General features: G+C 45.0%; 1 protein-coding gene across 1 annotated transcript in view; it reads right to left on the bottom strand.

Moving 5' to 3' along the window:
• Positions 1-488: 488 nt before the first annotated feature.
• EXOC5 (exocyst complex component 5) overlaps positions 489-12,748 on the bottom strand; it is a 55,558-nt gene continuing 43,298 nt past the window's right edge. Inside the window, exon 17 of the mRNA XM_067554844.1 lies at positions 489-555. Within this exon, the coding sequence (XP_067410945.1) occupies positions 532-555 (24 nt within the window). The 3' untranslated portion in view covers positions 489-531. The remainder of the gene's footprint in view (positions 556-12,748) is intronic.

Below are 12,748 nucleotides of genomic sequence, written 5' to 3' on the forward strand. Positions count from 1 at the left end.
CATCGGCGTGACCACTGTACTCACTGGAAAGTAGTAGTTTGGGTGGTCTCTTTAATGGGATTTTCAAAAGCTCCTCAGTGAACCAGGAGCATAAATTCCCCTGAGCTTCAACAGGATTTGTGCTCCTAAACCACTTTGGTGCATTTGAAAATCCCACCCTGCAGCTACTGCATTGTCACTATTAAACGATTCTATTGCAACAACACAGCAGCCTCAATGGGCTCAGGCTTCTGTTGGCCTGTGCGTGTTACTGATATGAAATAAATTGCAGTCACTGCCCTAAAGCTATTCCAGACTCCAAATCCTAATATGAATGGAAGGTGTTTCCCTTTTATTCGACACTTAAATCGTGAACTGTGGGGGGGGGGGTCAATGGAAGGCTTACTTTTGACTTCAGTGGAAACTGGATCAGGCCTTTGACTACGATCACACGGAGAAAGTGAGGTCCAGGTTGGTTAAGCTTGGTTCACCTAACACCATGGTTCTGGTGATCTCGCTGGAAATTTCAAGTTCTTTTCCCTCTCCAATACTTTAAAGATTCCTGCCAATGTATTTCTGCAACAGCAATTAAATGATGGCTGCACACCCCACAATTCTTTGTATCCAGTGTAAAAATGACAATCCCGTGTGTTTGGCTGAAATCGATTATTATTTCTTTGTCTAGTGGTACTGCCTGGGGGACCCAATCATGGCTTAGACCCTATTGTTCTAGGTGCTGTACAAACACAAAGACAGCCCTGACCCATGCCTACGTTGCTTAAATACAGTCTGACTGCTCTTTAATTTAGTGAGCTGAGGTGTACTTCGGGAACTGACTCTTTTTCAGGGTCACGTATTCCATGAGCAGCCCCCCTTAGCAGTTCCAGCAGGGCTGATGCTCCAAGGCGGCACAGTGAAGCCTAGCCGAGTGGGAAAGCAAAGCCAACCTCGCCATAGCAGAGCACCTTGGCAATATAGCATTTAAGTAGAATGGCGGCTGTTCCCAGAGCTCGGTCTCTATACACACAACATGCCAGAAGATGCTGCTCAAGAATACGTAGCGCATTTCTTGGGGGCAGGGCGGTAGGACTAATACAGCTCGTTGTGCACTACAAATGGCTTCCTCCGCACAGCTCTTTACACGAACTCTTAACAGAGGCAAGTCTCCTGGAAAAGAAAAAAAAGCCACAGATTGGCCGAGAGGGGCCTGAAAGCAGAAAGCCGGTGAAAGGAAGAAGAGCTGAAGGGAAGCACAGCAGAAGAGAGCAGGAGAAAAATCTAGAGAATGCTGCTTAGTGCAGGTGGTGCAGGGGCTTTTGTGCAGAGCAACGGAGAAGGAGCAAGAGGAAAGTCCCAGTAACAGACGGATGGAGCCGTGGATGCAGAGAACGAGACAAGGGCCCTCATTCTGGGTTGTGGTCAAACAGCTTTGCACTTCCCGGATTCTGGAGGTGGCCAGGGACCAGGCTGGTCCTGCGGTAAGTAATAGGCCCCCAAGTGGCCATCCTACCTTACTGTATGCCGCTGCAGTAACAGAGCATGCTTTGGCTTTGCTCTTTCCTTCTCAAGCCGCCCCTGACATGCTCCCGTGCCAGAAGCTGCGAAGGGGTGACAGATAGCCATTCTACTGGCCCTATGCCACAGGGAATTCCCTACGCTATCACTGGGTTATATTCCCTAGTAGTGGCTTTGTTTACATTCCTTTACATTCACAAAGCCAGGGTACAGGGCTAGCAGGAGAAACCAGAATCTGGTATAGACGGAGTCCTGCACTGAGACTGAATGAGAGAGAACCCCTCCGGAAAATAGCAAAACACAAGCAAGATCACAGTGTAAATGACTTGGTGTGAATTAGGTCCCTTGGGAAAAGATCAGAATAATCGGGAGGTTGATCCTTCACCTCTTTACTCAGGCACAGCTACTGAAGTGGGGAATTTCCACTGTGACAATATGTGCTGGAATAAAGCCCAGTCCATGAGAGCTCCACCCCAGTAGTTCAAGAAGGAGCCCCCGTGCCATTCATGCTAAAAGACAGAACGAATTAAAGAGCCCCTCTCCTGGCTGGCAGCTCAGTTCCAGACACTGGAACTAGGCAAAAATGAGTTTAATCCCCAAAATTTATGAAATATTTTTTACACTATATTTTGTCTAGCTTAGTATTGAACCCCATGTATCATCCTATGTTGATGATCCCCAGTGCAGTGTAAACTCAGGAATAAATTTTGCCGCACAGAACATGTGCTTACATTCCATTTGCAATCTCAAAACATTACAAGGTGCGGTACACTGGATTATATTCTAGCGTGGCCTAAATCTCCAGTGGGTGTGACCCAGGATAGCCCCCTCCAAGTCCATAGACATCCACTGCTTTACACAAGAGAAGCGTCTGGTTCTACAGTTAGGAGATGCAAAATAAATACAACTTCATCCAGTCTCTGACACAATTCAATACATCCAGGATGTACTTGTCACAGAAAGGGTTACGGAACTGGGGTATGTGACTCTGTGGGTATCCTCCCTGGCTTGAGGAGTCAGTATGTGTATCCAAAGCAATTACCGAAGCATGCCTCATTGAGACAGTTCACTTGTGTAGAAACATTTTATTTCTCCCACCCAGCAAAGTAAAAGGCCAGGAGAGAATTGTCAGATCAGCCCCTGTGTTAAGCTAGTCACAAGTCTAATGTGATTTCCCTCCACCCCAGTAGTAGGTATCTTAACACCTTGCATATGGATCATTTTAATCTAATATAATCTGGCTGGCTATAAAGGGGGTTTTCCCTACACTGCACCTGTTTGTGATTAATGCTCAAATATAGATACCAGCCTTCAATCTACAGAAGCATACAGCTTAAGACTCATGTATTTGGTAAATCAACAGTAACGCTTGTCCAATGCGCTATCCTTTTAACAGACATGCATGCAAATCTTTGCGGTAAATCGGAGCAGTTTGTTTGTGTCTTTTTGTAGTAGTTTTTGTTTTTAACTCTGTGTTGGTTTTTTCCGTTTCTTTGAAATGACTAGTGACCTCTTACCTTTAAGAAAAACACATTTTAAAAGCTGCTGATGACAGAACATAAGCAGGCATCCACCTGGCCTTTAAAAATAACAAATGTTTTGAAATAAGGTCATTTTCCTGTTTGTCATCTTCATGTTGCATTTGTTCACTGTAAACTCCAACAGGATGAAGGTGGCATTTTTGTGGAAACCAATATCAAGCACATTATAGTGTAAAAAAAAAAAGTAAAGGCATTTTATCATCATCATCAAATTAGGATGAATATAATCTTGTATATTGCTTCCCTCAGAGTGCTTTAAATTGTGTAAAAATGCATTTTAATTGTAAATTTGCCTTTTGGGGTCTTTAAATTTTACACACACACACACACACACACACACACACACGCACGCACACACACACACACGCACACACGCACACAGAGGAAGACAACCATGGATACTGTGTATCCACTAATCTGTAAATAGACTCCCAGTCCAGGACTCAACTCTGAAATGTAGCATCACTTGCACAGGCTCCTATTTAGTTTTAGTTGAATAAAGCCATACTAGATACGCAAATAACATCAAACTTGCCGGATTAGAGGGGGGCACCTCGTACTCTACATCATGATTGTCAATCATCATCCAGGATTAAGGGATATAGTTTAAAAACCTAAAAGCAAGCACTTCCTTTTAACTTCTGCCTACTGTGCATTTTGGATTATCGCCCAGAAACAGTATTACTTGAAACAAGAGTGCCTCCCTTCTACCATCTAAGGGAAGTGCATTGTTACCATCTGCTACCCTGTATCTGGAATAAGAATCAGCAAGGCGTACAATTTAGATCTGAGATCTATTGCTGACTGCGGTTATATTTATGATTTGCTTTTCACATAAAAATGGGGTTTATTTTTGACTTAATAGGCATTTTCCAAACACAGTAACCATTCTTATGACAAAGATGTAAGGCAGTTAAAAACCAAAGCAGCTACCCTATTTCTCATACAAAACTGGCAACCTCCCTTACACACGATATTTTACATTGAGGATTTCGAGATAACTGCTTGCAATTTATTTCATTGCATTTCTAAAAACTGAACAGCAGCATCACACAAATAATTCTGCCTGTTCTGATACATACAATACAGGAATACACCCTTTTCATTCCCCCACCTTTTCCTAAATTCTCATGGTTGAATTGAATGACGCTTTTCCACAAGTCCAGAGATGCCACTTACTTGCGTTGCACATGAAATCTCTTCTACTTTACCCCAAAAATAAGGGGCTATTGACAATTATTAGTTGCTAATGTCGAATACTAGGCATTTTTTCAATGGCATTATGATGCAGTGATCTGAGATGGAGATTAGGAGCCACAAACTGTTGAGATATAATCCTGGCTACTCTGTGTGGCCTGTAACAACTCAGCACTTAGGGCCGGATTTTCCAGGCAATTGTACACCTCCCATTACTGTGTGTGCAAAGTCTGATAATTGCACGTTCACATGGCTGATTCCGGTTAAATAACTGATTCAAATGCAAACTGGCGGGCCTGCCTGTACAAGTTAGGTGCACAGTTGTGCACGAGTTTGAGCCCCAATTGTGTAATCAGATTGGCACAGAGAAATGGCAGTTGCAGCCAATGGGACCCTTTGATTGTAAAACTGGGGACTTTAGAGAGTGCAATTGCACGCCTAACTTGTTTGAAAACTTTGGCCTTCACAGTCTTTGCACCCCAGTTCCCCTATCTGCATCTTGGAAGTAACATTACTTATATATAAATACATACAAATAAACAAACACACACATTAGATCTAATACAGTCAATACACAAGTGAGGTACAACAGAGCAAGGAGGGAAAGTGTTGTTATTGTTATCTATGCTAGACATACAACTAACCAAAAACTGCAGTTTTGTAATAGTTCCAATTAAACAGAACCTATCCAGAGATTGAGGACTTTGGTTAGATTCTCAGCTAGTGTAAATTGTCATTGACTTCACTTGAGCCACCCTGATTTACCCAAGCTGACGACCTGGCCCCTAAAGTATAGTTTGTGGCTGCACAGAGATTTAAGGCAAGAAAATATACACTGGTTCTTTAAACAAGGGGAAAAAACAGCTAAGGCTAATCTTATCAGCATAGACCCTTTTAATCAGATTATTGAAACAACATGTTAATTTATGAAAAGTTCAGCTTTCTATTAAATTGCAAACAACATAGTGAATTGCAGCCCAACAGGTTGCTTCATTGAATTCACGCAGCCACTCCTGGCAAAGGCATTCCAAATTTGAACTTAATTAATATTCCTACTCCTGGTTTCCATAGTTTCTTTTTAAACACGAGTACCAGCAGAACCTGGCAGTAACTTTACCCATATTCTCAATAATAACCCCCCTCGGACTGTCCATATGTATGAAAGGGAACATTTTTTGCATACCCAGAACAGCCTGTCATTTTCCTGTCTTTTGTCAAAAATATGTTGGCAACTTTTTTTTTCTTTTTTTGCTTACACGGCTTAAGACACTTAACTGTTTCTCTCCTCCTCATCGACTCCAAGGCCAGAAGGGCCCCACTCTGATCATCGAGTTGGACTTCCTGCATAACACAGGGCTTAGAACTTCACCAAAATAATTCCTGTGTGAACTAGAATATATCTTTTAGAAAAGCAGGCAAGATTCAAACCATGCTACCTATTTGTTTGAGTGAAATATACAGATTTCATTCTGTGCTTACATACTCACAGAGCTGCTATAGACAGCCAAGTTGCATCAGTCAGCTCATTCAGGCTTCAATCCTGAAATGAGTCCCATGCCATTGTAAGAATCTGCTCACACAGAGCTCATTGCAGAATCAGGCTCTCGGGGGCAAAAATGCTCGCCTTTTTCCTGCATGGCCTTCCTTCAAGTCAAGTTTAAGGTCTAAAACTCTACAAAAATTTGACAGCCTCCATGTTTGGCCAAGAGAACAATCATTGTTATTGCAAAGGCGCTTTGTGTCATTTTCTGTTTGCAGCTTTGAGTCTCTGTTTCATTGGATGCAGCCAAAATGGCCCCATCATATTACTCAGTGTTTGACTGAAACTGGAGCAATGGGTGGGAGCTGACTCACGGAGCTTCATTCCAAGGAAGGCTGAGGTGATGCTGGCTGGCTGAGGTTAGCAACTGGCAAGAGGAATATCTCTGCCTTTGATTGAAGGTGCGTGTCCACAGGTCACAAATCTAAAAGGTCGGCTTGGACTCCCAGCTTCCACCGGCAGCTCTGGTAACAGCAACAATCAAGTCAGCATTTTAGCATTTACATGTGAGATGGCGGCTCTTCCTTTCGGCTGCTGACCTCGCACCTGCCCTCCATGTTTCCGTCACCTCCAGATTAGATATTGCAGCGCAGTCTCCCCCGGGTGACACCTCAAACTCACCCAGAAGCTGAAGCTGCTGCACTGGGCCGCAGCACCCTTGGTGAGTAGAGCTATCTTGCCAGGAGTATGTCCATGATCTGCACTGGCTGTCTGCGTGTTCCTGGGTGAAATTCAGTGTTATTTCGAGCGCCGAAGCCCGACATGATTTAGGACTTAGCTGCCTGAGAGATCACCTTCCTCTCCGCGCCACGCCGCCACAGCTGAATCAGGAGATGTGCTCCAGGTGCAACCCCCGGGGTACAAGAAGGGGCTGTTGGCAAAGCATTCTGCGTGAGGTTCCGGAGGCTTTGAATGTGCTTCCTCCCTTGGTCCAAATGAGCCTGACTAGGAAAGCCTTCACGCTGGAAGGCTGGTCTATTTTCCATGGGCATTTGGCAACAGGGAGAACTGCTCTGAGCGGCGTTAGGAGGCAGGGCACTTCAAATGCCAGCAGCTGCGTTAAGCCTTGTATACACCTGAGCTCCCATTGCTGCTTTCACCAGTTCTCCTCCCCCAGTGACAGCAAGAGGGGGGTATATTTGGTAGAAAGCCTAGTGGAGAGATTCCCCTACTCCCTCTATGGGCATGTACACACCTTCATATTTATATACACATATACACCGACATACACTACCGCTGCTTACCTAATGAAACCGGTACTCACCAGTCAGTTCTCTGCCCATCGGAATAAGTTGTGAATAACGCTTTGGACAAGTGCATTTCCACCATTTACAGAGCGGACGGTATTTTATTGGCGAATCATATTTTTTTTTAACATATAAATCGAGGTGAAAATGTATCAGATAAAACTAGTTGCAATTATTCAACCCGTTCCAATGTGCACAGACCGAGAGGGAGAACTGATCTGAACTGGCTGGATTTCTTAGGGTTGCGTCCCCAAACCCCTCTCCATCAGAATATTCAAATTGTAACAGAAATTGGTTTACCCAGAAACGACTGGAATACATGCGTAGTGTTAAAGGGACTTTAGGTTTACCAGTGTTGAATGATTGTTCCTTTGCTCCCCAGAGGTCCTTAGGAGCTGTCAGTACTTGTAAGTGGGCTTCGAAGAAAGATGCAGAGAAAGGCCAACCACTCCAGCTGCTAGGAGCAGAAGCAGCCAAAGCAGAGACTGCTGCATTTGGAGGGTGGGAGAGAAATGAGGCTCCGAGGGCCACTGCTCCCCCCAGCACCTCCTTGGACCCAGAACTCCCCCTACTCCCAGGGGCACTAGGACCAGTGTGGTGTCATCCTCCTCCCCTCTATCAGGCTTGAGAGGATGTTGCAAAGAGGAGCCAGCCAGAGACTCCAGCGGGTAGGGGCAGAGGCAGCCAAAGCAGCTTTTGGGGTATAGCGGCACAGCAATTAAACATCCATGGCTGGGTCCCCGTGAGACCAGAGGGGCCCAGAGCCCAGGATCCAGCCCAAGCCCAAATGTCTACGTGACAATTTTTAGCCCCGTGAGCCTGAGTCAACTGACTCAGGCCAGCCGTGGCCACATCAGTCTTTTATTCCTCGGCCAGCTGTCTACACTTTTGACTGGACTTTCTCTGCCCTGTGCAGATTGGCTGTTTGCTCCAACATCTCTTCACCTCAGCATCACGCGTCTTACCCTCTTCTCCCCTTCCCTGCCTCCCCCCATCCTCCTGCCCTTCAGCGTCCCCTCTCCCTTCCCTCTTAACTAAACCCACCGAAAAGAATGAACCATGGAACTAACGAAGCTGCCACCATCACAGAGTTCACTCTGCTTGTGTCAGAGACCTCTCCCCCCGGCCTTTGTCTGCTCTCTCCAGTCAGACTGTGAGCTCTTCAGGTCAGGGACCATCTTTTTATCCTGTGTTTGCACAGCACCTAGCAGAACGGGGCCCATGATCCATGGTGGCCACGGTAATAAAAATCATAAATAGTAAGTCTCGCCTTGAGTTCTGTAAGGCTAAGCACTTCCTCACCTTTGGCAAAAGTGGGCTGGATCACACCAGGTACTCACCCGGTTCTCAGGAGCCAGAGGTCTCATTAAGATTCAAATGAAGAAACAAATCCCAGAATTCCCCACTAAATCATCCGACCTCAGGCATGTAATTAAAATGGGTGGTGGATCCAGCCTTCTAGGAGCGAACTGCTCCTACCACATGCCACATATGCTAGGAAATTTCAGTCAAAGCTGGGATGCACCAAACCACCACTGCAATCCTGTATGTCCATTATCCCCCAGCCTGTTCGCCCAGCGGATGAAGCTGTGGCCACAAATCCAAACAGCAGGAGGGAAATTAGTCACACTCAGAGGTCTGGTATGAAACTGACCTAGTTAAACAAACTGAACTTCTTAACAACCCAGATCTTCCCCGCGCATGCCAAGTTCATTGCTTTTGGCATATGTAGGAATAAAAGCCGTAAGACCTTCATATGTCCAAACAACCAGTGGGAACATGGCAAGTACAGTTGTTGAGATGGCTACACCGAATTGTGATGGTGTCTGTGCTTTATTACACTGGTCTCAGGCTGATAGAGGTGAATATCCCCTTGGGTGTCACATTAAGCTGGTACTGTGGGCTAGTGGTTTATTCCCCCATCTGGAGCAGGAGCACCCATTGACTCACTGCACAGACCATCAAATAAGCTCTTAAACATCAGCAGGCAGAAAGACCACCCTTTCCCAGAGGAGATGACCCAGGATCATATGGCCCCATCTTCAAGAAGTGATTAGGGTTAGAAGGTGTGACCCGTCCGTGCCTAGGGGTGACCACCTGAAAATGCCAAGGTCAAGGCAGGCTGCAAAAGGAAAGCAGATTCTCCCAGCACTGGTAAGTGACACTGAAGTCAGACTTCCCAACCAGCCACAAACTGTGCTTCTGATTACCCACACTGGTTATCAAGAAGCTAAAACAAAAATATACACAGCCCCCTTTACTGCATTTCAGTCTCTGGCTCCCAATCAGCCACTAGGTCCAGTAAAGAGACCAGTATTTAAAACACTATGCTCTTTACCAAAAAGGTTCTTCTGACGCCAAAGGGTCAGTCACAGTACCAGATCAATATAAGCTTAGATCTTACCCAAAATACCACGCTGCCAGCCAGTTCTTTAGTAACTAAAACTAAAGGTTTATTATAAAAGGAAAGAAACAAACTATAAGAGAAATGTTAAATGACTAAAGCAATCAGATACATACAAGTGATTTGAAAGTCCATATACATCAGGTTTTCAATAGAATTGTGGAGTTTGCAACCTTGTCTAGACCCTCTGGTGTATATCCAGTACCTGGATGGGTCTCAGTCATTTGTTTCACAGCTTCAGTTGTAGATGAGTGGTTGATCCAGAGGTGGGTGAAAATTGAAGACAGAAGACAAATTGGATGTGGTGTAGCTGCCTTTTATGTCCCTTGGCCTAGGCCATGCTGCTTGTGGAAATGTACAGAAATAAGACTGAGTCCAGGGTCACATGAGTAAGCCCTGGTGACTCATAAGGTATATCCCTGGCTTCTCCCCCTGGGATCCTTGTACCTGTGAGTTTCCTTAATGGGTCATTAAGCAGCTAGTGCCGCAGCCCTCCTGTCTGGGGTGTCACCCATAAACACAGCACAAGTTGAAATACAGATACATCAAACATATCCATAACTTCCAATGCAAATATGACACATACACAAACAATACCATCATATGTAGCAAATTATAACCTTTCTAACGTACCTGACATTCATATCTCATGAATTATTGTAATTTTGAAATATTGATATTAAATAGTATCATAAATGGTCCCCCTAATTCAGCCAGCATCACAGAAGGGACCTCAGGAGGTCGTCTCGTCCAACCCCCTGCTTATAGTAGGACCAACCCCAACTGAATCATCCGTCAGGGCTTTGTCAAGCCACACCTTAAAAACCTCTCGTAGCCTGCGTGCACCAGCTTCTAACATCCTGCAGACTAGGAAACTCTAAATGGATGTAGGGAAGCCAGCAAAACACACACGCACAGCTCTCGCTAAGGGCTGGTCTACACTTACCCGGCGATCCGGCGGCAGTCGACGGGAGTTATGCAAGCTTGCGTAACTCCCGTCGACTGCTGTGCTTTCCTTCTGGGTGCCGTCTTCGCTGCACTGTGCGGTTCCCGTCAACGCAGTGCTACGCCACTTGAGGGGGTGGATTAACAGTGTCAACTTCTGGATCGATTGAGTGGGTCTTCACTGATCGCTCAATCGATCCACAAAGATCGATCCGGCAGCGGTGACTTTGCTGCCATCAGTGTAGACGTACTCTGAGTTATGCTCACGCAGGCTATCAGTGTCTTTATTCACCAGGGTTATAGTGAATTAAGCTATCTGTTACACGCTAAGGGTCCAAAGGAACTGGGGCATCACCATGGGAGGGACTCAGAGGAAGACAAGAAATGCTGAAGGTGCTATTGTTCAACAGTAGAATGTGCCTAGCAGTGAAATTAATACAAACCTTCCTATAAACCAATGCACGTTCATCTCTTTATCTGGTGCAGATCACTCAACCACCAATTGCTGGTTAGAACTCAGGCTGGTTGAAAAATTGCCAGAGGGAAAAATACCTTTTCAAATTATACAAATGTTTTTCACTGAAATGTTCCTATTGCTTGCAGTTTTCCAGAGTCTGATTAATCAATATTTTTAATTTTGAAGCAAATTGAATGGATCTAAAAAATGGACATTTTGCCATGTTTTTTGGTCTCCCCTTCCCCCCCACACACCTTTCTTTCATTCTCATTTTTAACCAGCCCTAATCACCGAGTTGTTGCTCCAAAACCAGAGCTGCTTATCCCCATGCCCTGCGCCGAGCCATCTCTGGGCACATCACTCCCATTGGCGATAAACCCAGCCGCTAGGTTCTGCCTATATAATCCACTGTACTTGCAGTCCTGATAAAGACACTATTGAACACCTATAGGAAGGAGTCCCACACAATCCAAGCCTTCATTTTCCCCCCACAGGATTTTCTAATGAAATTATGCCAGCTACAGACTCTTCCATTGCAGTGGAAAAATGAAACCCAAATGCCCTCCAGGGAGCGAGGCAATTTTCAGATGTCAAAGCAATGAGGGCAGCTGGTTTAAAGTGACTTTCTTGGCGTGTATGTTAACAATGTTTGGAGAACGGCCAATTCCTCACTGAGAACCTGGATTTACCCAACACCAAGTCTACCTGGAAGCCCTGGGGAGACAACCACCATTTAACATCCATAAGCTAGGGGGAGCTTTTCATGCCTCTGTGACGACTCGTCAAGATTTTAAACTTCTTAAGGCAGGTATTGGCACACCTTTGAGTCTTTGCCACCCAAAGAGACACGACCACACTTCCCAGACTCCAGCCTGCTCTAAAGAATGGAGTTGAACTTCCATAAAAGGTGCAGAAAACTTCATTACTCATTGGCAGCATATCAAAGAAAAATTGGCCATCAGAGAAAATGCCTAACCAGTCAAACTCTCCCAGATACACAGAAAGAGGGCAGATTTAATATCATATTTTGACATGAGCACTACACTACACACATTGTCACATAATCATAAGGAAAATAATACAGCAGGAGGTCAGAATCAATAACATTTTAAGTGAGCTTTTCTGGGTACGGAATATGTGGTAGCCTGAATTTCTCTGTGGTCTTACTGGGCGCATCACTCTTAAAGGAGATGTGCTCTCTGACTGGGATCTAGCCAAATCTCCCAGCTTGGCTGGGGGTCTATAAATGCCTTACATAAATGCAGTACATTTACCTGAGATTCAGCAGGTGGCACTCTTCTCAGTCAGCACTGTACCAATGACCCTCATGACACTAAGGACCACTACAGTTTGGAAAGTGTCATCTTTCAGAGGAGAGTTCAGATGCCGACCATCGACAGCAGTTTTTTTTCCTGCAAGAGCAGGTGTGTTAGCCCTAGTCTCCTGTCCCTGAATATGGGTAATTATATTCTCCCTCTTCTTTCAGTGGTTCCATTTCGGTCACACACGGCCATGGAGAACGTAGCTGCAAGTTGTGTAACACCCAACACATTTCCTCTCTGAACTGGCTGTGTTCCATTTCCTTCCTAGAATTCAGATAGCTCTATGTCCAAAAATAAAGCAAACGTAAAAAATCCCTCGGTTATTCCCCTCTCAGTACATCCCGTCTTTGCTAGGTCTATTTTTCCAGGCTCTAAGCTCTTCAGGGAAGGGACTATATTCATTTTTCGTCTTGTGCAGCACAAGTAGATTGTTGGCACTTAAAAAACCCGAACAATAATAAATGCTTCAGATTAAAAGCACAATGCACATGCAAAATAGTGTATCTGATGTCACATTGTGTAACTAATACACATTTTCTAGCTTTGCTTAGCAGTCCAACCCCCCCCCCCAGTCAGTCTCTTAAGAATTCCCAAGGAAAAA

This window comes from Emydura macquarii, unplaced genomic scaffold, assembly GCF_026122565.2.
Source record: "Emydura macquarii macquarii isolate MOO-44397 ecotype Brisbane River unplaced genomic scaffold, CSIRO-AGI_Emac_v2 contig_1551, whole genome shotgun sequence".
Lineage (NCBI taxonomy): Eukaryota > Metazoa > Chordata > Testudines > Chelidae > Emydura > Emydura macquarii.